Genomic DNA, 25,471 nt, shown 5'->3' with positions numbered 1-25,471 from the left:
CTCAAGTCCAGTAGTTCAGCGTCGCGAAACGGAGTGTTCCTATCAAAGATCCTTCATTTTCTCTAGGTATTTGACCTATCTGGTTATTGGCCTTCCTGGAGTACTGTACGACAGCATCAGTTGTAATGTTTCCTCTTAGTGACAGCAAATAATTCTAATTCCATACTTCACCCAGTAGACCTAAAACTAAGAGATCCTTCGATTTGCACCAGAACTTTGCTCTATCGATGAACGATTTGCACTCCAGGACTTTTCTCTTCCAGTAGTGTAGCTGAACAAGTTGTATGAAACCTAGCACCGTTTTGCTTTTCAAAATCTTGCAACATTTTTTTTCTGGCAGTTTAAGAGAGTATAATAAAATACCTATCCGACTGCACTGGTGAGAGCTTTGTGGATTTATAATTGTAAAAATTAGAGCCGACAGTAAGAGTGGCGAAATTTGTGAGTCATCGGATTCATTAAGGGTAGTAGATTCCGACTGCTCTGGCAATGAAACTCTTCCTTATTCACACCGTAGATGAGAACCTCTTAAAAAAAAAGCAAATAAATAGCAAATAATGAGGTAAATAGCAAATTGTTTTCAACACATACAGTTTCTTAAGCCCCATCATTCAATATACAAGCAGGAATCTGAAAATCTGGAAGTTTCGGTGAAACTTTATTTGTGGTCTGACGTTTCTACGATCTCGTATTTATCATGCACCTGGAAATGGTTCGAGGTTTTTCATGCTACGCATGAATTACTTGATTTAATGGGACTTAATGTTGTGACTACCCGCATCTTCGCCGAGGTTTTCGGCCAGGTGACCTACTCCTGCTTGGACCTAAAAAACTCCTCACAGCACTTTGAGCACAGCGTTGTGCTGACTTCCTCAGTATATGACCAAAGAAGCAAAGACGATACTTTGTAGCCACTTTCGATGGCGGTCCAAGATTGATATTTTTCACTTGCCAACCGCCGTATATCTTTTCCCGCATAAAGAACTTCGTTGTGGGTACCCTAGGCCAAAGGTAGCCAAGCAGCCCTCTAAACAGTTTATTTCCATGAAATAAAGCCTCTTCATTGCCGTGGGCAGTGCTACCGAAGTCTCCAATCTGTACATCACGATGGGGCGAATTGTGGATAAGTAAAATCGCAGCTTGACTTCGTTGGTGATAGAGGTAATAGATACCACAGGCATTTCGTTGAGGAGTCAAGTGCAGAAGTGGCTTTAGCGCATCTTTACCGAGTATCTTTCTCGTAGCTACCATTGTTCTTCACCATATAATCCAGTTAACAGGGATTATCGACGAGCTCGATCAGTTGCCCGTCTACCCTGATTGCAAAGAGGTCCACATCTGCTCACACCTATTAGGGGTAGACGCGTCCATAAACTGCAGCTAGCTTTGATACAAGGTTGACATCATCTTAAAATTTCGCGCTGCTTTCTGCGAATATAACAACATCGTTGCTATAGTCGAGATCAGCCAAGGGGCACACTGATAGTGCTAAGACGATGTCGGGAAGGTACTGATCGACTGTTCTTCGCATGATATCGTCGACAGCAATGTTGAACAGGAAAAGTCCTGCCACTGCCCCTTGTCTTACTCTAGTTACCACCTCAAATGGTATTGTGCATTCGGCTGCTGTTCGAACTGCAGCAGTTGTTTATTGATTCATGATATCAAGCAAGCAAACGAACATTCCTGATGTTCCATTGGCGAGACTGGAGGAGAAGAAGACGGCCTCGATAAGGAGAGTCGAAAGCCACTTCAAGGTCTAGAAAGGATAATTGCATTGACTTCGAATACCGCTGCCAGATTTCGACCACCTTTCTAACGGTGAACAGCTGGTCAGGAGTACATTAGGAGGACGAAAGCAAGGTTGCTCGTTATATGCACTGTTTCTTCGCGATGTTAAGCCGGTGCAATATAATCCGCTCAAAAACCTTGCACATAACACGCAACAAAGCAAAGAGATCCTTTGGTTGTTCTTAGGCTCCGTGACGGATAACTACTGATAGAGGAGAATTATGCTAGCGTGTCCCCACGAGTAAGGTATCCTTTGTCGATCCATATTGAAGGGATAATTTTCGCCATCTCACGAAGCCTAGACGAAGGAAGATGTTCCAGTATTTTTGCGCTAATTCAATCGTTTCCGCCAGATTTTCCATTTTCCATCTTGTGGCTGCAGAGTAGAATCTCCAATCCGGTCGTGATTCCTCTTTAACCACATACGTTGGTCCATGAACGTCCTCGAGTTTAGGGGCTGAGGACGCTTGCAGGTTCGGCAAGGTCTTGAAGTTATACCTCCAAGTGGAAAGGGTTTCTTCACCGACAGCCACTCTTTTGGCAGTGTTGAGTTCTGGAGAACATCTTTTCATTTTGCCACTGTAATGTTTTGGAAAACCATGGGCCTTCCGGGGATTCTTTTCCTCCCATGCTTTTTCAAGCTCCTTCACTCTTGACCTCCATTCGTTTCCGCGGCCTTTTTGCAGCTGGCGTCACAAGTTCTTTTTCAGACGCTTTTCCTGGCTGGAATCACCAGTTCTGCGAGCGGCATACAAAGAATCATACGTGGATTTTGTTTCTGCAGATGCAGAGCCCTACTTCTTCTGCGTCATAAGAACCGGGATAACTCCTCTTGCAGAGTCCTGAGTGCATTTTCTGAAGAAATCCGCACAGGAGAGCTTTTTCTTAGTCCGCACTCCTACGTGGATGGACACACATTGGTGGAACTTCGTTCTCCATCTTTCAGACTACCCATGTCGATTTTCGGTTGAGGAGGATTTCCTCGGTTTGTCTTGTGGAATCGTATCTTGAAGCTGACAAGAACTGGACTGTGGTCATGCAGAATCGAATGCTACGTCCCAAACAGCTCTAGATTTTCGGATATCAGACTGGGGAATATTCCTTGTCAGATTGTAGTCGTGCTGAATTTTGAGAGTCCTCATCTCCCGTTTGCACTGCTCTTCAGGTATCATTAAAGGTTGAGTCTTGCATGTAAGCTAATGACGTGTATGTTTCCACTTGAACGTTGAAGCGTTAATGAGGCTCGTCTGTTCACATAAGTCGACCAGACGTTTACTGTTATCAGACGTGTGCTCCACTGGATAACACCACTGTCCTATCAGATCGGATTGCTATTTAAGTCCCATGCTTCGCGATGATTCTGACGATTACCACCTGTTGGCTCTGTATTTTAGACATCAACGCATTGAGCTCATTATAGAAAGCGTGTGGCTTTCAGCGGTTTCCGTAGGTACGCAGGCACTTACGATCCAGAATTTACTTCTTCTGAGATCCCAAAGTAGCATCCAGGTGACATTGATTCTAATTCCTCCTCCACGTTGTTATAATCGTTCCTCACAACTATCGCGCAGCCACCTATCTTCTTTTCATCAGCATCACTGCATTAGAGAGCGGTGTCTTTGATACTGGTGACGCGCCGATCCCTGATGGGTGTTTCCTGTTGCAGAGCAAACTCCGCAGAGAGATATCGTAGAAGCTTAGACAGGGCGGTTTGTTGGAGTTCACTCGACAATGAACTGCAATTCAACGTGACTAAACAGATAGTTGTTGCCAAAGATTCCATGCTCTCTTCAGGCAGATGAACTTCCAGGTTATGGACTTTGGCGATGAGCTGGACGACAGGACCTTTTCGCAGTATACGAGAATCTTCCGTCTTAGAACAGTGCAGATTAAATAGCTCGTACGTTCACAATGTGTACACTCGAATGGCTGATTGCAATTAGTGACAGCAGGGGCACCACGAGCAGGTAGCAATCAGACTTGTATACGCGTCCCCGATGCTATGCATTTCCCATTAAACTCCTCTCCTTGCCATACCTCGATATCGTTCTAAGTACACCACACACGAACACTAAAAGAAAAACAAACTGACCAATCTCACCGACTAGCGAAGCTGGTGAACCTCTATGAGTGTTCCTACAGATTGCCACCTAAGGCGAATAAGGTCTATACCATGTGTAGTTTCCTCAACTATTGGTGTCTGGATTGTGTTAAGCAACTGCGAGTGGGAGAGTTTCATAGCTCACTGAGTGTTAGGAACCGCATAAAGTCATTAATAACTGATTAACACTTGTTTTTGTTATTCATGGATGGATTTCTGACGGAAATCCAGAATGCTTCTAATGCCTTCCTAGCAGACATCTATTTCTATCGTGCTAATATGATACTCTTTACTTCGAACTCATTTTCACTAAGTTTCTCATTCTTGTGCTGTTATGATTGAACTTTTTAAGAATTTGGTGGATAAAGTCCTATTAAACAAATAAACCAAAATCAAAAACCTATTTGGCAAAACATGAAGACATAAATCCGATTAGAGGCTCGGTTTTTCAGGAGCCAAACAATCTACAAAAGTGGGTGGTCGAGTTAATATGACTTTTTGAATAGAGTAATCTGCAATAGAAAACATAGCTCTTGCGAATTACAGGAAGGAGTAGAATAAACAAGTTTTCCATTTTTGGTTGCAGTGATTCTGTGCTGGAAAAACAGCTCAGACTTTGTCTTTATTGCAACTATTAGTAGAGACAATTGATGCTCGGAAACGCTATCTTTTGCTTACAAAAGAAACCTAGAATGAATTCATATTATTTCGATGTGAGTAACGCAGAACTTTTTGATAAAAAATTGCCACCTTATAAATATGTTCGTTCTCCTCAGTTTCTGATCAATAATTTATTTCCTAGACCTTTTCACACACACACACTTGCTTGTCTAGTGAAAAGTATGGATTTGGTTCGTTTGTTGAAATGATTTTGGTGTGTTTTCTGAAAAGTCCTGATAATTTTGATGAACATTAGAAATTTGAGGAGCAGCTGAAAAAACTGATGCCTTGGAACTCTTGTTCTTATAGATAGAACCGTCACCTAAACATACACTGTATCTATGTTTGGATTTTCCGGTTTTGTCGAGCTCCTCGTAAAAGAGAATGATCCTGTGTGCTCAAAAATCCTACCTTCTGACTTTTATCTACGTCTTCGTGGATTTGTTCTTTAAAGTACCAAATGATGTGAAAATACTGAAATCATGTGGTTGATAACAATGGTCCCATTCCATTTTGCTGGTTTTATTCCCACGTTCATACTGTTTTCGTTTCAAACGTTTTACATGTTTTTTTTAAAATGATATCTGCACCATAACCCTGATAAAAACCTGATAACTGTTATTTAGTAGTAGAGAATATTTGAGTAATTAGCTAAAAGTTCGCGGAATTCAGAGTTATCCTGTGGATCCTCACATAATATTCTGAAGAGTAATTTCTCGTAGAATTATTTACGATATGTACCAGATAAACAAATTTGTCATTAAATCGGATGATCTTTGATGTATAATAAATGTTTTCATGATTCTGGAAAAAATCCACGTCAATATTTTCAACGTTGTTATGCTTAAAAGAATAAACAGAGTAACTCGAATTTCCGATACGTCTCCGTCTGTTTGTATATTGTCAGAAAACATTAAGCATTACGTTAAAGGTGAAATGACGATATTCTTAGGAGAAAAAAACGTTATTGAAAGGTAATATATGCACTAGAACGGTACTTCAGCGTTTTCATAAAATATAATAATATTTTTTTACTCTATTAGTAGTATTATTTGAAATTTTGCTGGAACGCATGAGGCTGAAACGATATAAGTGCCGAATCAGGAAGATGATATGGATGAGACAAGAGTCATCATCAGGACGCTATTAATCGCAACGATTCGCAGGAATCGCAGCGATTCGTAGATCACACTTCGTTGTTTTCGTAAATCAGCACCTAACAAATCGCTGAAGCATAGCGAGTGAGGCGAGAACGTGAGGAGGTTTACTTAAAAAAATTTTAAAACGATCACATGAGAGATTGAATGCGAATTTTTGTTTTCTAAAGAAGAAAAATCAGTAAGGATCGGGGAGAAGGAGTCGTAAAAGAGAGGGTCCCATCATTTTCATTAAAAAAGAAGCAGAACCTGAGATCAGGGAATGGAATTAACGTATATTCGGTTAAATATTAGTAGTGCATGATTGTTTGCAAGGAGGATTAGTGCATATATCCTTGGAGGGAATATGACATGGAGTGATGAATTGTAATACTTCAACAGTTGTCAGTTTCTCAGGATAATGTCTCACAGGATCACCTATTAACATTATCGCTGCAGAGTAGGATGGATCTGAATTTCTTCAGCGACTTTGCACTCTTTGTATTCAAACGATTTTGCACTCTTTTTTCTCAAATGATATACTCATTCGTAAGGTATGAACGATGCAAAGTTTATAGTTTGAACGCCAGTAGAAAAATTCTAGATAGCCGAAAATTTTAGAAAATTTATGTGTGTCCTGTATTTCAGCCTTTCAAATGGCAAGAACCATCCACAGATCTAAAATTTCTTAGTTAAAAGGGTGCTTCTATTTTTTAAAAGGTGGTTTTTTCATAAGTAAATTGCAATTTTTTTTTCTGAATTTCATATATTGCTGCTGCATTTTCCAAACATCTCTTATTGAAGTGTTCAATTTCGATTTTTTTTTCATATTTCGTCTCAAATAAAATTTTGGAAAAACAAGTAGCAAAAATCGTAGTCTTCTCCTTCTCCGATCCGTAGTACCGATATAACGAACAGAGAAGGTGTATTACTGTTTAATTTTTTGTTATCGTTTACTGTTGAGTCCTCTATAGGAGCGGTATTATCTCATTTTCTGTAAAACATCTTAAAAAAATACGTTTAGTGTTTAAATTTCTGCAAGAAATACACAAGAGATCAGGTATATTTCTTATATAAAGGTTCCAGGATAACCGTGGAATAGAAATGAAGCGTACATAACAAAGATCTAGCTTGTAGGAAATATTTATGACTAAAATGTTGCCAAGAAACCACCTAAAAAACAAATAACCGATTTTATTTTATTTATTGATTATTATTTATCTATCAGTTATTTTTATTCAATATGATCATTTTTTTGACTCATATAATTCATTCATTGTTTATTGCTGTCCAACTAGCGCTCAAACTCCGCCCACTTCACAAATTATAAAACAGTTTAGTGCTCGACTTTGTTTCTTTTCGTTTGTTTGTTCAAGCGTTCAGCGAAAAGCTAACTTTAATTACTACAGTTTTATGCTAAATTAATTTGAAGTAAATGTGTGGAATAATCAAACAGAAAAACTGTAATTTGTAGGATTTTTTTTTTGTTTCCAACAAAGAAGTCGTCAGTGGATTACTTGAAGTTAAAATTTGAAGCATCACAGATTAACAGCTCCCTTCAAGGCTTCCGGATCTTGAACGCGAAGATCTTGAGAGTGATAAATTTTTGAAAGCTGCCTACTTATGCGGATCGCATAGATTTGTTTTATGGATTAACGAATTTGCAAATTTATACGATATTTTTTCTGTGTCCTATTCGTACATTTGCATTTTTTTTTCAGAAATATAAAATATGGCAGCGTATTCACCATTGCAGCTGAGGTTTCACAAAATTTTCAATGTGCTTTACCGAGTCTGATTATTCACCATCTGTGCACAATCCTAAATTATTCTGTTGCTATTGCTTGGAGCCCGTTATGACCTCTTCTGACGCATTGAATGACATTAGGAAAAACATTCAATTACTAATTTCGTTTGGATATAGCATATAAATCACCGATTAGCCCTTTTCTTGTTAAAGTTGTGGTTATTTATGTGTCGTCTCATTCATTTTTTGGGAAATCGCTGCACTCATATGTGCGCCTCAAGTCACTAAGGAAACAAAAGAAGTGGTGACAGCAAAATTTTGACGTACTTTTGTTTATGTGCAGCGTCCGCGAAAATTATCGATGCCGATTCTTTCCAGTAAGCAATAGGCTTCAAGACGAAAAATTACGATGAAATTGTGAAACAATCACTTTAAAATCCAGAAAACAGTTGGATCAGCAGAATCAGATTGAGCAATTCATCCAACGAAATGACTCTTTGCATCCTTTTGGATTATCAAATGAAAGCGTGTGAACAGGATTTCATGAGTCGGGCAGGTATAAGGGGTTACTTCGTTGGGTAATTTTATCATCAATCAACTTCGCGTGCTTTCATCTCATAATTTCTGTGAGTGTGAAGAGTTGCCATGTCGTGAGGGCTGGTGCTTCTAATTTATCTGACTCGCAGATTAGGAGTTTGTCGTATTTTTCCTCTTATACTTGGTTTTGAATTTGAATTTTGGTTTTTTTACGTTTGGAACCTTATTTAACAGTAGAAATATGCAACACCAATATTTTTGTAAAAATTAATTCTAACGGTGACTTGTTTCTTTTCAACCGCTTGGGAATTGTTCTTCTGAGAACACAGCGGCTATCAAAAATTAATCTCGGAAAAATAGTTGCAAAAAACTGTGGATACTAGGAGATTTTCCTGATTCCAGAATAGACTAGATTGTTCCTTGTCTAGTTTTACAATGTAGAATTTTGTGAAATTTTCGTAAAATTCGAATAACTTTCGAAATTTCGAATAACTAGATTCAAACTTAACCATTCAATTAAAGTTTGAATCCAGGACTATTGAGTGACGTTTGCCTAATAAAATGCTGTCAAATGAAATTCGTTATATTCTGCTTACGGATCTGCTAGTAGAGCACTGGAAGAGGATCGCTGAAATGTTCTCGAATTAGGATCCATAGCTACTCTCCTGAATCGTTTAATTTTTCATAAAATGTCTCCCATTGATTCTAAAAAGAGGCAAACATAGCGATAAATGCTTTAGTACAAGTTATATTTAGAAATATTGCTCCCAACAAAAGAACTGCAAGCTGTGGGAATCTAGTCTAGAATAATATAATAGTTCAAAAACAATTAATTTTATGATTATATTACATATGTTAGATATTAGACATGTTTCTAGGTATGGTATGTTAGTTATCCAAGATGTAAAAAGAATGTTTGAGTTTTTTTCAACATATGGAGGAAATTATGCCCTCCAATTCATGAAATCTGTTAATTATTATTCTTGAAAGGGATATAATGCAAATTCTTACCTACAAAATACATATACATGTTCAGGGAAAACTCTTTCCTTTATGTAAAACATACTCTTCGTCCTGTGTACAAAAGCATACACAAATTTCTATGGAATCATCTGCTTAAAAAAAAGCTGGAGCAAAGAGGTTTCAGATGTTTCTGCGGCGGGCAATGTAAAAACATCCGAGGATTTGCATTTTGACGTTCGAAACTCATGAATTAGTTGAAGTTTTCTTGTCTTTCTCAACTTTTTTTTTTCTTAAAATGGAACTAACGCAGCAAACAGTTGTTATGAAATCTTTTGTTTTTCGAGAAGAAGAAAACGTGTTGTCTACAAATTGCAGAATATTCAAACGTGTAGAAATATTTTGTGTAGCTCTACTACCGTTGAAAAATTCCACCAGCTGAGTAGAAAAAATTCGTGACAGACATCCGTATCAGGGAGAAGTTGTGAGTAGTTCGTTGTTAATTCTAATGCTAGAAAGATCCATGTATTTTCTATGTGAGCAATTTCGGTTCGCAAAGCCGCAGCAGCGTCGCCCACATCCTTGGCGATGGGCGTGGTCGTGCTTCATAATGGACAAGGCAGCGGGCTGACGACCTCGTGCCTGATTCTAAACAACTGGTAGTGGCTCAATCTGGTCCGGTCACTTACCATCCGTTATCTATTCTCTATATCGCCACCATCGTGAATCCGTCCCTATTTTGCCTCCACTCTACCTCATCTCTACCGTCTGCTTCGATACAGTAAATGTGGCGACATGCTTCTTCTCTCATTTCTTCTACAACTGGCTTCTGCTGGTCAGATACCGGTGCCACCGATATTCACTCCATGCACATTTCCATCACCTGTCTACGATCAACACGAGGTATGAGGTTACTTCTTTTTTTTTGCAAGGATTCGTCATCGGAAGAGGTTAGAGTTGGCGAATTCCGAGCCCGCATATGTAATCAGGATCGAATTACTCTCCGATCATAGTAGTAGGACTTTAGCGTGGAAACGCTTTCTTCAGTTCACAATGATTGTTGGCTGAAACGCTTGTTTGAGTGTGAAATGTAGCGAATTATTTATGTGTCGGATTCGGATGTATGGATTCGCGTCCTTAGTGTACGGAAAAATGTATTCCTATTTGAGAATTCGCTTTTGTACGCAACAAATTTTTGTTTATTAGAAGCCGATACAATTTTTTTCTAGGACTTTTGTCTGAGTTAATCTTTAACATTTCTTACTCAATCCCTCAAATAAGATTAACGTTACTGATTTACGGGAAAATTAGGAATTAAAGCTCTCAAACACGGAGCTCACTTCTTAAACAACTAATTTGAAAGTATCCTGGTTTCTTCCCCAGATTAAATACGAGTGAGGTTACAGAGAAGCTCAGTAATCTTTTTTTCAGAAATTTTCGCCGATCCAAGCATAACCATCCCCTCCACTCCCTAACATATCGTTCTGCTCTTTCAAAAATTTTTCTAGATCAAAAAAGTATATTCCTTCGTAAGCTACTCATCCATGTTCCTCAAAACAACTCATTATGAAGGAATGTCCCTCGAAAGTTCCCATTCCTTGTTTGCCATTTCGATGTTTGGAAGTCATTAATTACGTTTTAGTGGATATCCTGGTGAAGATCCTGAAACGAAAATTACTGCATTCAGACAAGGAAACATACAATTCCATTTTCATTTTAGTATTGCTGATTATGTTCAAAGTGTGAAAGAATCCTTGTCCATCAAGGACGAATAAGGATGAATTATGTAAGGAGTAATTTATTTGTGGTTCATGTGAGTTAAGGATTGGGTAGAGGGGAAACAAAACGGTTACAGCAATTCAAAAGATTTATTCATAAGAAAATTTCACAAATCACCATAATGTATGTATGATAAATGATGATAATGATTCGTGGCAAATCTATCCAGGAACATTTAACTGGGAAAAATTCGGTACTTGTTAGTTGCTACTAAGCTGTAGTGGATAAAGATTGAGTGTGGTTTTTCCATAGTTTTGAGCAAAAATGTGGGTGAAAACTGCAAAAAGCTTTTGGCTGAAGATATTTTGGAGGTTTCCAGAATTAAGAATCATCAATGCATGTCTATGCTGCTTATGATAATATGCCCGAAACTATCCTTGTTATCCAGTCAGTAGTCGGGATGTTGCAGTTCTCCCCAGAGGTTTGTAAGCTAAAGGAAACGGATACTTTGCAGCTTTTGCTTTGCATGAAGAAAAAAATCCTATTTGTCATTGAATTTTGAATTCCACGTCATCGGAATAGTTTCTAGTAGTATCGTTTCCCGAGGAAAAAATGGGGATTTGTTCGGCTTTCATGAGGAGATTTACGAGCAGACGAGCAGCTCTTGAATGAATTACATTAAAAATTATTTTATTGAATTTTTGGCAGAAAAATGAGAGTTTTCGTATGCCTCTGAGGACGTGCTATAGCAAGTGTATGAATTAAAATTTGGCAAATACTCGCTAATGGTCTGACTTCTTTTTTTTTCTGAAAAAAAAATTAGAACGTTACGATCTATGCGTCTAAGCCGAAAGTGACATTATACCCGAAAAGACGGGAATCCAATGCATAGGAAATCTTAAGCATTTCATCATAGCGCTCTTTTCTGTCTCGGACACTTTCAGGATAATCCATGCCGAAAAGCTTCCGTTTTCCTTTTATGGTCCTTTCTTTTTAGCAAATCCATTAGTTGCCTATCGTTTCTTTTAGCATCGTATGACTTGTACAACAATATCTCGGCTACCGTTCATTTGTGATCTTCACCACCAATTGTCCTATGCAAATCTTGCTGGTATAGAATTAGCATATGAAAGGTAAGTAAAAAATAAAGAGAAATGTAATTAAATGAAAAATAAGTGGTGTTTTTGTCGAACGAGTTTCATGGAATTTCGTTCGATTTTTCCAGATACAAGCCTTATTTCTACCAAAACAACAGAACAACATTGGCTGTTCTAATAGGTGAGCGGAATTTTCCCGTGCTTTCACTTATTTAATTCTTGAATGATGTAGAAAGTAAGTGTTAAAGAGCCATTCAGTTCGTCAACTGGAAGCTCCCACCTCAGCCGCTTCCGTCTACGAAGAGCAGTCCTACGCTTGTCTGTTCGAAAACGAATGTAATCGTGTCGATTCGGAAGTGGTGTTGGGATTCGTAAACAATGTGAAAATTTTTATTAAGGTAATTTTTTTTTGTGTTCACATGGAACACAATTTAGCGTTGCTTGTCCGGCTTGTTTTGTTGCCACGAAATTTTGGAATGTCAATAATCGAGTAGTATAGTGTGGAGCACAACAACGGCGGGGGAGTCTCTCTGGCTCTCTTTCGAGTTCATGTTCGACCTCTATACCCTGGGGCGTTGCTAAGGATTGACGAGTTCAGCAGACAGCCGTCATTGTTCGCCAGATCGGCTAAACTCATCCATATTCGGGATGAAAACGTACATTTTTAGCGGAGGCGCGCAGAAGAAGATGATTTTTATGGAATGATTCTGAACTCTTGAAGTAATATTATCCTGTTCAAATCAACTCGATATGGCAAAGGGCGTTTACTTCTCCTTATTCGAAAGGATTTTTTTTCTTATTGAAGGTTCAACTGTAAGTCGAGTACGATGTGAACCAGTATTATTTATTTACAAATATACCGAGGATCAGATTAACTCTGAGGCATGACGTGCTTCCAAACGAGTGTGGTTTCAGCACATCAAATTAGGCCACCGACGTGGTCCCTCCTTCATTACCCTCTACCTAATTTACGGCTGCTCCCACTAAAGCAATTTGCAGTAGCAGCATGCTACTTTAATGTTTTCCGCCCAACATTGCACAACAACAACGGCTGGAAGCCGAAAGAGACGAAATCCTGGCTTAATTCAATCAGCTGTTTGAAGTCCTTGTTTATCTCGTTCTGGCATCGAACGAATGCAAATCCATGTGATGTGCTCCCACGATAGTGTTGTGTCTCTTAGACTTCATTTCTTTGTGAAGACGTACAATGGGAAGCAACAAAGATCAATTTCTCAACATCTATAATAAAATTAAGCATAATCAGATATTTTCGAACGAATTTTCTTCGAATCTTCGTATAGGTGCAGTGGACCAATCATCAAATGAATCCGAAATCCTAGATTGGTTGGCACATTTTGTCGATTGCTTCCGGAATACTTAGAAGGGCCGCTACATCTATTATGTCCTTCCAATGAACCTTTCAAAATGTTGTTCTTGGTTACGAGATCCGTTCGACTGGAAAAGTGCGATAATTGTGTGTTCTCAAGTGGCAAATGACTTATGAGGTTAGAATGATGTCGATTTTGAGTTAAGTGGAGGTATATAGAATGGATAGCTTTTGCCGGAATATTAATTACTTGAAACATGGTGGAAAACACGTTCTTTTTTTTTTGCTAGTCCACGATCATCAAAATCCTTAAATATGTACATATTCATCATTGTCTGCTGAAATGCGGCGTTATCTGTGCATAGCTTTGAATTAATTTACGATAATTTGTGTCTTTTTCTCCTTCTGTTTTCTTTTTCTCTTCTCATAGCTGGTTTGAAGCAAAGATAAGTAATTTTTGGTGATCTGAGTGTTTGCAGGATTTCTGTAAACATACGGGAAAAAGTCACTTGTGCAGAATCGAATATCATCATGCATTGTTTGTATTAGAGCAGTGATGGAAAATGCTTCTTCTTTATGTCGGCAACACGGGCAAATATGCATTACCGGTGGAAAAAAATTTGTCTTCTACAAAATAGTTGTCGAGAAGATTCTAACAAGTAGAGAAACTGGTTTAATTATAGAAAATAGTAGGGCCGATTACTTTGTAATGAATTAAACAACAATGACCATTAGTAGTATTGAAAAAAATTACTACTTTGTTCACTAAATCTTCACTTAATTTTTTATGTTTTTACATCAACGATCCGAGGTGAGTGTAACCCAGTCGGTAAGGGCTCCACTATAGCCGTACGGTCGATGTTTCAAAACCGCTCTGGTGCCAACCAAGTCCTTCATGCATCCGGTGTCGATTAATAGTTACTAGACTGGTCTGGGAGGATCAAAACACTGTCATGATTATCGGATTGTTCCCGTAAATCATAGTTTAAGCCAACACAGATTCGGAAAACCTCAACGATTACGGATTGCAGAAAAAAAAACGCTTTAGCGCATCCCAAGGAGAATCATACACCAGTGACTTTATCGTTTTTTACAGGCGATCCGGGTCTACTGTACCTCGGAAACTGTTTTCACAGATTTCCTTTTTCTCTCAAAGAACCCGAGCAGTTTCGTTGAAAATCAACTATTTCCCATAGCACATAAAATATCTTGAAGAAATCAAATAATGACAAAATATTACTGAAGATAGGATTGCAAAAAGATAAAACACACTTCTTTTCGGAACAGGTGCTTTTGGCATTGAGTTTTCAATTTAACTTTAAGAAATAAAACAGATGAAAACAGATGTGAACACTAAGATTATACTTTTAAGGGGAAACGTCCCGTTTTTTAGCTATAGGATCAACTTTTTACGAATCCAGAGGTTTATATTTAGCCTCTTATAGCATCAAAAGAATGACTATGGAAAAATTGTGTGTGTATGTGTGTGTGCAGTGGCAGTTGTCAGTCAATTCTTCAATGCATTTGGAAGTGAATGACGGAAATGGTCCTACATCGCAACTTATACACAAATGTGTCAGGGAATGCAATAATTTGTGTGCAGAAAAAAAGAAACAGCACCAAGAACGCAATCGAAGTAGTATCCGCTGGATGATTGACGTCATAATATGGAGCAATTATAATCCTTATCGATGTCCAAAACACTAACAGCTCTTTGCACTGACTCTTAAAAGGAATGTAATGTGAGCTGAGCGCAACGCGCTTCTACTCATAGTTGCAATATGACGGCAGCTTCCATTTGAATTCCCGTTTTTTTCTAAAGGGGTTGTTGTTATTAGGGGTTAGTGCTTAATTAGGATGACTCCATCCGGAACGACGACTCCAACGTCCCGGTCCAAGTATTCTATTCGTTTAAAGCCAAATTCGACGTTGTCATTTGGAATATGCCGGGAACGTTTTCGAGGAAGAGAGAGAGAGAGAAAAAAAAAACGGAGCCCACAAAACGGGCAGAGTGCGAGGGCGCAAATTGAATTCACGGCAAAGTGAGAATCTATGAGCCGTAAAGTAGTTGGTGTTATCCTTCTGGAACTCTATCATTGCAAAATTCCTGAAGCCGAACAATTCAGTTTTGATTCTGTTCTTCTTCAAAGAGAAGAAATTTCCGTGAATTCACTAGATTACAAGTAATGCTTTAAAGTTTAAAAAAACGTCAATGATATGTTTGTAATAGAAGATCTTTCTAGTCATTTTTTATATGTAGAATGATCCTGTTGTAGCTGAATAAGACATTCTATCCTTTCATGTGAATTGGTGAATTCGTAAAGATCCTGAAATTTTGTGAGGAGGTGAACATCGCACATATTTGTATTTAAATTTAAAAAAAAATCATCTCAAAATAACGTTTTCACTTAACTGTGTTTCTCGGATTTCCTCGTAATCTTCACTCAGTCATAATTCCAATGCAATACGAGACAAAAAGATGGTTTTCACCCCTGCTCCGTGAATTCTGAATAACGTTATCCATATGATGGAGTACTTACCTGTATTTTTTCCTGAATAACTGCATTCGTTTTTTACTTCTTGTCGCCAAGTTATAGAGATGTTTTGTAAGGATTTCAAGCAGCAGAACAACCGAAAAATTATGGTACCCAGAATCAGATATTGTACTATAGATACTGTATGTGGAAGGTTATTTTTTTTGAAGTAATTATTCCAGTATGTGGATGGTCACACCAATAATTTTGCAGCAATTTTCCTTTGAACATTAAGGATTAAATAAAAAATGTAGTTTTGTGGACAGTTGTATTAGTACTAGTTTTTTAATTTTTTTGAATTCGTAATTTTTTCATAACACATTCGTATTTCTCTTTGCTTCAGACGACATTTTTTCGAATAAAGTGGCGGATTTCGCAAATATTTCAAACCAGACGTTTCTTGAAAGTGATACCTGGTCCTTGTAGATGTGTAGTTTTCGTGAAAATTGTGGATAATTGCCCTTGCAGCAAGACTTTTATAATAGTAGCATTTACAGTAGTTATAGTATACTTTTTCTTAAAAAGAGATTCAATTAATTTCCTTTGCTGAAATGTATGAACGAGTGTGTGATTTAGACTTTAGAACGTGTGAATATTTCCTATTCGAATGAATAAAAATTAATAATTTTGTAGGTATACGCGTGGAAAGTCTACGAACGTTGGTTCGCCCTGGACGACTCATGCACGAGGCCAAATGTGCTCGCACTAATGGTGCTAGATGGCCTCATAAATGATGCCCGTAAAATTCCATATGTACGGATACATACTGGTAAATGTTGAAACATATATAGTCAATACGAAACTAACAAATTTAATGTCAATATCCATGGCTACACTTTTTTTTTTCTTGACGGAAAAGTATACATTTAAGGTGAACCTCGATTGCGATTTGCGCTCGGGAATATAGCCAGTGAAGCGAACAATGCACTGGTGCAAGGTGGGCGAATTTTGACAGACACAAAACACTTTTGTTTTTCTGCTAGTGTTGACATTGAAGCCGTGGATATGCTTTCTGAATGAAATATGGTAGGTTTGTCCTTTATCCATGGGAAAAAAAACGACTGCGAATGTAGGCTTTAAGATTCCTTGCATATATTAGTTGTTGTTGTTTTTAACCGCGCTCACACTGCTGCTCCATTCCATGATGATGTGGCGGAACATTCGTGGAATTGATGAGCAAATGTTTGACTACATCAAGAATCCAAGAATCACAAGCTGTTAGGAATGAATGGTATTTGGTTTTTCGTGGATCACCAACCTCCTCCAGCGAACTAAATCCTAGACATTTCAAATGTGCTCAGTCATTAGATCTGTTCGCGTTTCCTCTTTACGATAAACGAGCAACGAGTTTGCGACAAGAGCCACTTAAGAGCACACCATAGGCTTTCTTCTTTTTTTCTGGAAACCAAATAGGTCGCTGTAGCAAATGTAACATGCGTGGGCTACTTTTGCTCCTCAAATAAGCCCTATGCGCGGGTAAATTGTGCTCAGATTCCGGATTATTTCAAGATTTCAAGCACACCTACATCCGTAACAATTCGCAAAGTCCCATAGAATGGATTGAAGTTCGTCCTGAATGCGAGCGGGTTATACTAGCGCTCCGGCTATTGTTCGAGACGCGAGCAGGTTCCGAGCATAACGTAATTTTCGCCGCTCCCATGACGATTCACCTTTCCTTATACTGGCTGGGAATGCTCGGAATAGCAGCAACACACGGGTGCAGCCGAGCTGATCCACACACGAACATAGGGATTGTTGCATTATATCCTCATTTCCAGGATGGCCTCTACAAAAAGCCATAGAGGACATGGTCGACGACATTGGTCATGCGTTAAGGGAATTACACGAGCTAAAAGGAGAACCCAGGGATCACTCAGTTCCAAGGTGAAATGAGAAATATGCAAGAAAAAAAGTGCGAAAATAGAGAATTTGTGAGGGACACATGAGGCGGCGAATGGATTCGTAATTAGGTCTTGAGTCCTCTGGATTTAAGCACTAATATCCTGTAATCTAGATGGGCTCGGCATGCATTTCTCATTTGTTTTGCACTGGTCATCCTAGCGTTAATGGTGGAATGGTGGGTTTTGTTGAAATGATTTTGAATATATATCTTTTCTAGAAATAAATTGAATTAACACCTATTTGTTAGGTACATTGTACGTCGAAAACTTGGAGTCCAGAAAAGTGGCCAGATAAAAATCTCTGCCGGGAAAAGCAAAACGCATTTAATGTTCTAGTAAGTTGATATCGAATATATCAGACTCTCCGATCCAGAATATCCAAATAAGTGTCTTGAATAACCTCCCTAGTATGATACGTATGTAGCTATTTCACTTCAGCTCAGTTTATCTAATAATACTCTCAGTCATGAAACAGAGATACATTTTAAATTGTCGTTTAAAAAACATGGATTCATGATCTCCTTACTATTGAACCATAACAGTTGTAATAACTGAACCTGTACAACCTGTACAAAGTGTGTGTTTATAATCTGCAAGTTATACTGAATTAAGACGAGTAATTCTAAGTAATAAATCCTTTTTTGTTTGTTTTTTTTTCCTTCACAAGAAAGAACAAAAGAAAAGATCTTCAGTGCGGGAGAAATGAGTGGCGGCGACCTCTGAACGCTGCCCGTTTGAAGGCAGAGGAAGAGGCAATAATTATTGGATTGGAAACGTCGAAACTCTACTTCATGCCTCACTGGCTTTCCACTGCAAATTTCTGCAAGCAAATTGAAACAAGAACACAGCTACCATATCCCCAGTTCAATAAAAATGCCATGGACATAGGCATGAAATTTGTTCCACAAGATTAAGAAGTCAAGTAGGCAATAATTGTAAGCGGTTTCTCTTACATTTAACTCATTAAATTCAATAATAAGAATAAATAAGTTGAAGGAAATTATTTTCTGACCAGTTTAAAAGTAGAGAAAGTGTAAATTCAAAGAATAGCCGTTCAGTGATAATGACGAAGTTGATTTAGATAGGGAGGGAGTGAATGAACATCCAAATTATCCATGAAATCATTCATAATTACTAGAAAAGATCTCAAAAAGGAAGAAATTTAAAAGATTAATTCGTGGAAGTACTGTAAAAAAACGTTGTAAAGTTTTGTAATTGTGAGCGAACTATACAGGGAAGATAACTATAGTGGAGAACGGTTTTTTTTTTTTGATAAATGGGTCTGTGATCTCAATTAACGTTTATGGATTCAATAGGGGAACTCATCGTGATTCACCTATCAAGCTAGGCTACACAATATTTTATGTGAATTCTGATGATGGATTGAAAAAACATTGGATTTTCATAAACTCTCTCTCTCTCAAAGAAATTATTTCTGCCATAAATACTCAAAAAATCTAAAGTTATCCAAGAAACACATTCCTAACTGTTTTCGCTCAAAAACATTTAATACTTACAGGGTGAAAAAAGACCTAAGAATTCCTTTCTAACTTCTCTATGATGTTGAGGTTTTGGTTTCGCTGTAATGTTGACACTGAAACCGCTCTTTAATCACGTTTTGATTCTATGTCATTCTATCCATTATAGACAGAAACCTTTTGCTTTATTATATGATTCGGCGAAAATGATTTTATTTTTCTAAATCAGCAAGAAATCCGCTAAGGATCCTAATATCGTAGCCCGGTCATCGTTCTTCTTAGTGAGTTTTGCCCTGCTTGTGTGACCCGAAACTCGCTTGACAACTTTTGTAACAACCATAACGAGATCGAAGATTTACAGCAGTAATAGAAGAGTGTACGTAAGGAAGTGTGTAACTGGTTTATTGTCCACTCTCATCTCATCTCCACATATTCATTTCACTCTAATCATTTGCTCCATTCATCCTGGAATCGTCCATACTGTCTTATCCGACGCTCTTTTCTCGCCCTCAAAGAGTCATTGTGTTCGACCGCCGATCCGGCCCATATACATACGAGAATCCATCAACCATTCGATTGTTTGCTAACCATTCGCTTGCTCTTTTCACCTTTACCGAGCTACTTCAAATCCACTTTTAGGCTTTTGATGCGTGAAGTTTTTTTTGTTCGTTTCCCCTTACGTTGTTGACGACAACACTTCAACTTCGGACGATCAGGATTTCATTCGTAGTTCTCATTTATTCAGGATATTGTACAAATCTCACCAATCATGAGAGATCACCGTTATCACTCAAATAATCCTCGGGATCGTTGCAACCAAAAAAAAAAGAGTTGTTTTTGCGATGCAGCTTCATTTCATCCTATGGAGCTCTTTTAATGGAATTCACTGCTTTAAACTATCTGGAAACTACTGAGACGCATCCGTCATTTCACATGGAACCATAGCCGAAAAGTGTAGGAAATCCAAGAAGATTCATGACTCTCCTTACGTGAAATCCAGTTTTGCGCGCTTTCAAATGAGAGACCTTTTGCTTTTTCCCGTAAAACTACGTTAGAGTACTATCCGTTGCTGGTTTATTACGATGGAATTCGTTTCAGAAAAGAAAAACTCAGGAAACTATTCCATAAAAGCGTTGGTGTTGTACGGTGTAGAACTTGAAAACTTCTCATTACTTTTTTTCTGTTATATTCGAGTCCATTCATTGGTACATGCTTCTGAAGCATCACATTCTGTGTTGCTCACACTGTAAACATAAAAATGTCTTTCGTAAAAGTTATCATCCGGAAAAAAAGTAGTGTTATGGTTATTTTTAATTTATTAAACTCTAAAAAAGAGCACTTTTTCTTCAAGCAGCTATTTTGAACAAAAACTCCTCATTATTCTCAAAGTGAATAATCCAAACGCTTTTTTTAGTGGATAATCTTAGTGGTAGCAATTTCTTTCAAGTTCTCCTTCGTGAGAAATGCGATAATAAGGTCTTTTACTCCCTTAAGTTATACTCTAAGTCCAAATCCACTACTTCTCAGGATATTAATCGTTCCTTTCTGGAACTCTAAAAGTAGGAGAGAGAAAAAAAGGAAAATTCATCATAATTTATGGAAACTATCAACCTCGAGTGTGTAGCCTCATGACCGCAATCATTATTGATTGATCGAACAGAGAAATACATAACTTCCTCAAATTCAAGAAAATCACTGTGTACATACAATAGGGACGTATAAGGAGGATTCCACAAATCCTAAACACATGATTTTCTATTACTATAAAGGCGTTAATCAAAATAAATTAGAAATCCGAGCATTATTCTCATTTACAATGATGGTTTCCCCCCATGCGAGTCCACTTGTTTTTTTTCTCTAAGGAGGAACATCCAATGATTGTTTGTTTCTTGGAATATGTGGCGAGCAGATTCCGCTTAGTACAAACAAGTATTAGTTGTTTTTAAAGGAGAAATTGACAGTGCAAGTGCCGTTTAACGTAAGAAATAATTCTCGGGAAGGTCCACATCACCATTATCCTGGCTTAGAGGATAATTAGACCAAATGTGGATATTTATTGAAAATGATTCAGTGTTTTAATATTAACCCTGGTTGAGATATTTTTTAATTCCTTAGATGAACAAAATTTCGTTTGTTATTAAAGGTCATCGCTTACAGTTGAGAAAAATACCAAAGCGGGACAACTTCGAAAAAAAAATGTCCAAGTTGAAATCAAATCAATTAAATTAAACCTAAATTAAAAATTGATTTGTATTGATACATTCGTCAAAAATTCTACAATACAACCTAATCATTGATGTCTTACCTTAAAGACTGCAACAATGTACTGAAAGTGGAACTGGAACTGCAAAAATGCTTGCAAAAATAATTTTCAAAAAAACATATAAATTGAAATGGAGAAGAGCATAGGGAAATACACAGGTATGTATGAGAAATCCTGAAAGAATCATCACAACTATTAGGCACAAATAAAAGCCTTAATATGAGCCTTAATCCTGAAAAGAAAACGCTTTCTGGAGAATACTGTTTTTCTGCCATGTTGTTGGTTAGTTATTGGTTGTAAACCGAGTATGGTCTATGGCTTCAAGGTTCATTATATTATTATTTCGTCCTGAAAAAAATATGGATAATGCTTAGATTATTACCTAGTGGACGACAGAGAAAAAAAAACCAGAAAAATCTAAGAACAATATAATATAAAAGTTACGTAATAATCAATTTGTGAGACTCCTACAAGGAAATTTTTTAAAGAAATTATTATTATAGTAAATTCTCAAAGGTAATTTTTTTTTACGAAACAAAGCATACACGTGAAATTTCACACAGTGGATTGTTCTCGATGAGATTTGTTCGCCGTATTGTTCATTATTGATTTTTGTGGACTATTCATCGTTGGCCTTTCTCCGGGGACCATCATCAGATCTAGTTCTCATATGTTTATTGTCATCTTTGTTCGACATTCAACATTTTCATCATCATCAGCGGTTTGCTAGGATGAAAGGAAGGAAAGCCTTTTTCTTGTGGTATTTTCTGGTTTTGCCAGTCTTTTGATTGAAAACGTTACTTCTAAAGAACTTCTCATCATTATTCTTCACGGTCTTTCCTTTCATTGTTTTTTTTTTGCTGAGCAATGAAAAACTCTTTCAATTCTTTGAGATCGTCTACAGTGTTGTTATTGTTTCCTTTGAAATCTCGCAGCAATGACGGTGTCTTTTGTTCGCTTTGTGACCGCCATGATTTTCCTCCTTAGCGGTCGTGGTGTCGTGTCAGTCAGTCAGTCAGTCAGCAGCAGCAGCAGCAGCGATCACATACGACTGCGACTGCGAATTGGATACGCCTTTTTTTGCGAGCTTCGCAGCGCAATGCGCACGTCGGCGGCCCGTTCGTAGCTCCTCTTTTAGGGCACATACGACGAGGAGAGCACTCACCGTAGGTGGACTTTGAGGTCAGTCGGTCTCAGCCGAACACATTCGAACGTCGGCTGTGAAACCCGTTTTTTCTTCTGCTGATTCTGATTGTGGTGTGATAAACCAATGAAATATTTGTATTTTCCAATAACCGATCACTTTTGATCTACCCTTATAGTACGACCCCCGTCAGCGCCCAAAAACGGAAAAATTGTAGAGAGAGAACGCACGTTAGCAGAGACCCTCAAGGTTTCGTTTCGTTTCATTGTTTATATTCTCGGATTTCCGATAGTTTACGGCACTTTTCGTTTATTTCCGGGCTGTTTTCTGTTTCATGCAATATCACATCCATCGACTCTCTTTTCTCATTTATCCAAACTTCTCTTCGTTAATCATTTCAACCTCTAAAATCTGACTTGTTCACTGATGTCATTCCTACCGGAGTATGAATCGTTTATGTGCTTGTAGTAATGGATTACTCTTCTCGCCGTTTCTCGATCGTGGATATTTTGGTCATCAACACCTGATTAGAAAATCGATTCACTTCAACTTTTTGTTTGTTTTGGTGTCAGCTGAACAAGAACTTACGGTACTTTTCTGACAATGAAGACGTCAATGAGATTCTCATATTTTTTCAAAATATTAATAACCGAGAGAAAAAAGTCCTTAGAACGTTCTCCTGCACGTTCAAAAAGCTCAAAGCTTTTTTTCTTCTATTTTCATTGCTCATTTTATCTTTATTGGGCCTTTAAAATAAATAAATCAAAATGCTACAGTAATCCCTCACAATTGTTTTCGGAAAAGAAGCCACATTTTTTCTTAGTGGAGCGGAAACACTTTCGTCGAATTTCGAGAGCCACTCGAAATCTGCTTTCTGAAAAAGATTTTCTGCCACTAAATTCGTACGAGTTTGCTACTATTAACTAATAGAAGTGCTTTAATTGAAGCAATTCCTTGATTCTGGATAACAGATAAATACTCTAGGATAAAACAATAACTTGTATCATTTACTGTGTTCTAGCTAACTACACGTAGTTTGCCCAAACATATTTTAGTGTTGATCAATTTTTGAAAGTTCATAGTTTTCCAGATGAGGAGAAACCATTGGGTTATCCTTAAACCTCTTCCTCAGTCTTTCTTCAAAGAACAAACAGATTCCATTTGATCACGATATAACGATCCATGTGGGTATTCCTGTTTCATGACAGGACCAGTCTCGAAAAAGGGCGATTGGTCGAATTGCTTAGTCAGTGCAAGAAGGTATTCGCCCTGTCGTGATCCGAAAATAACACTCGGATTTATCCAACAACAACTACTACTTATTCTAGTTCCTTTTCGATACAACATTTCCAGTCGCATTTATGTCGGCTTACAAAACGTCTATCCATTCTGGTCCTCTTATTCCTCCAAAATTCCTCGCACTCGAGTATTCCCCACATCCTCGATGTCATCGTAGAGTAGTAAAGTAAGATGACTGGTTCCAGATAAAAAAGTGGTGAACGACTCATTCCTTAGATGCTCGTACTCCTCTCAATCGCACTAACAAAATAAATATAAACAATTTCAGATGTTATATTTACTCTTATTATTACTCCCTTGGGTAACTAGCGAGGTGGCAAATTACGGGACCATCCCAAAAGGACTCAATCCAACGCTTTATGCTTCAGACGATTTAGTTCTTCAACTTGATGATAACTCCTTTAATGATACAGTTTTTTGCGTTGGAAAAAACTGCTCCTCGTATTTAGTTGAGGTACGTTTATTTTTTTCGGCAATTTTTAGTTATTAATCGCTTGTATTTCTTCCAAATCCTTTTATTCCGCAATTTTTGACATCATGAAATACACAATGTTAACTTGTCTCAGTATGTTTTTTTTCTGAATATTCAAATCAACTAACGTCTAGGAAGTGCTGCGAATTTATGTAATTCGTGACATAGTCTGGATTTGCCTCATTCTGAGAATTCAGCTAGGAAATCGACTTATCCTCATCCCTTCACAAACATCTGCACGTCACTTCGACTTGCATCTAGGAAAGATAGGTACAAAAAAAGTCAGTTCTTGGAAAAATCGTGGAACAAATACTCTCCCAAATTCTTTCCTTTCATAGTTAAAATTGCCATCATCTCTTCTTAATAATTAGAAAGATATATACAGAAAGCTCCATTATGAAAAGAATAAGCATAAAAAACAGCATTAATCATGCATTTTTTGAAAAATAACTAAATATTGAGTTTTGTATTTTTTGAAGGAGAAATTTGGCATTCAGGGAACAACCGTTTTTGAGGAACAACATATGTATATGTGGAAGTGTTTAAAAAAGCTAAATACAATTACTAGTACAATTTGTTCCCCTAAATTTTACCTATGTTTTGATCTGAATTTTTTTTGAGGCTACCTACCTCTAAATTCTTTGTCCTATAGCTATTTTGATTCAAAAATCTAGATTACCTACAGAGTACTGTAGTAGTAGAGTTTCTAGCAAAATAAATATGTATCAGGGGGTCATTTTTCTTTAAGAAGAAACCCTAAGTCTCGAATTTTATAGCTAAAAATTTCAAAAATGACTCATTTCAGCAGCTGAAAAAGCAGCGCTCGTTTCCGACCAGTTTGATATGTGAAAACAAACTCTGAAAAACAACAAAACAGATGCTTACAGGGAGTATCTAAAAAAAATAATGAAATAATTCGTAGGTACATAATTCCCAAAAATGATCACTAATAATACATACATTTCCTGCTTTCTTGTCTTCACAGTGTCCAAAACTTCTTCTCTCAATAAGTCATTTTTAAAAAAAAAAAAGTTAGAGAACTTCTGAAATCCTTTCAAAATGAATTATCCGAAGAACATTTTATTGGCTGAATTTGAGTTCTATTCGGATTGGTGTGGACATTGCCGATCATTCGCTCCACTCTACAAGGCTTTGGCCAACGATGTCCGGGGTTGGCAGGATGTCGTAAAAATTGCTGCTATAAATTGTGCGGATTCCGTCAATCATATGACTTGTCAACAAAATGGAGTGCAATTTTTTCCACTCATTAAGGTATGAGGTATAATTGTTTTCAACGTAATGGAA

General features: G+C 37.6%; 3 protein-coding genes across 5 annotated transcripts in view; 1 reads left to right on the top strand and 2 right to left on the bottom strand.

Annotated features, from left to right (window-relative positions):
• Positions 1-25,471, top strand: part of RB195_026006 (uncharacterized protein) — a gene marked incomplete at both ends in the record, with an annotated part of 30,080 nt that overhangs the window by 355 nt on the left and 4,254 nt on the right. The window contains 12 exons of one of the 3 annotated variants that reach the window (XM_064214363.1): positions 11,681-11,784; positions 11,877-11,929; positions 12,007-12,146; positions 16,243-16,378; positions 16,481-16,546; positions 17,388-17,493; positions 17,624-17,686; positions 17,759-17,845; positions 22,267-22,369; positions 22,422-22,433; positions 23,963-24,148; positions 25,265-25,438. In XM_064214363.1, coding sequence (XP_064070242.1) covers positions 11,681-11,784; positions 11,877-11,929; positions 12,007-12,146; positions 16,243-16,378; positions 16,481-16,546; positions 17,388-17,493; positions 17,624-17,686; positions 17,759-17,845; positions 22,267-22,369; positions 22,422-22,433; positions 23,963-24,148; positions 25,265-25,438 — 1,230 coding nt within the window. Of the gene's footprint in view, positions 1-9,727; positions 9,836-11,680; positions 11,785-11,876; positions 11,930-12,006; positions 12,147-16,242; positions 16,379-16,480; positions 16,547-17,387; positions 17,494-17,623; positions 17,687-17,758; positions 17,847-22,266; positions 22,370-22,421; positions 22,434-23,962; positions 24,149-25,264; positions 25,439-25,471 lie in introns of those variants that run through there. The other 2 variants (XM_064214362.1, XM_064214361.1) reach the window with 2 other exon arrangements.
• RB195_026008 (uncharacterized protein) lies at positions 772-1,251 on the bottom strand (the record flags this gene model as incomplete). Its single annotated transcript, XM_064214365.1, has 1 exon — positions 772-1,251. The coding sequence occupies one exon, from the start codon at positions 1,249-1,251 to the stop codon at positions 772-774; it is 480 nt and encodes a 159-aa protein (XP_064070246.1).
• RB195_026007 (uncharacterized protein) lies at positions 2,016-2,363 on the bottom strand (the record flags this gene model as incomplete). Its single annotated transcript, XM_064214364.1, has 1 exon — positions 2,016-2,363. One exon carries the CDS (start codon positions 2,361-2,363, stop codon positions 2,016-2,018), a length of 348 nt encoding a protein of 115 aa, XP_064070245.1.

Source organism: Necator americanus, chromosome X, assembly GCF_031761385.1.
Source record: "Necator americanus strain Aroian chromosome X, whole genome shotgun sequence".
NCBI classification, from domain to species: domain Eukaryota; kingdom Metazoa; phylum Nematoda; class Chromadorea; order Rhabditida; family Ancylostomatidae; genus Necator; species Necator americanus.
This window is presented reverse-complemented; position numbering and strand designations above follow the sequence as displayed.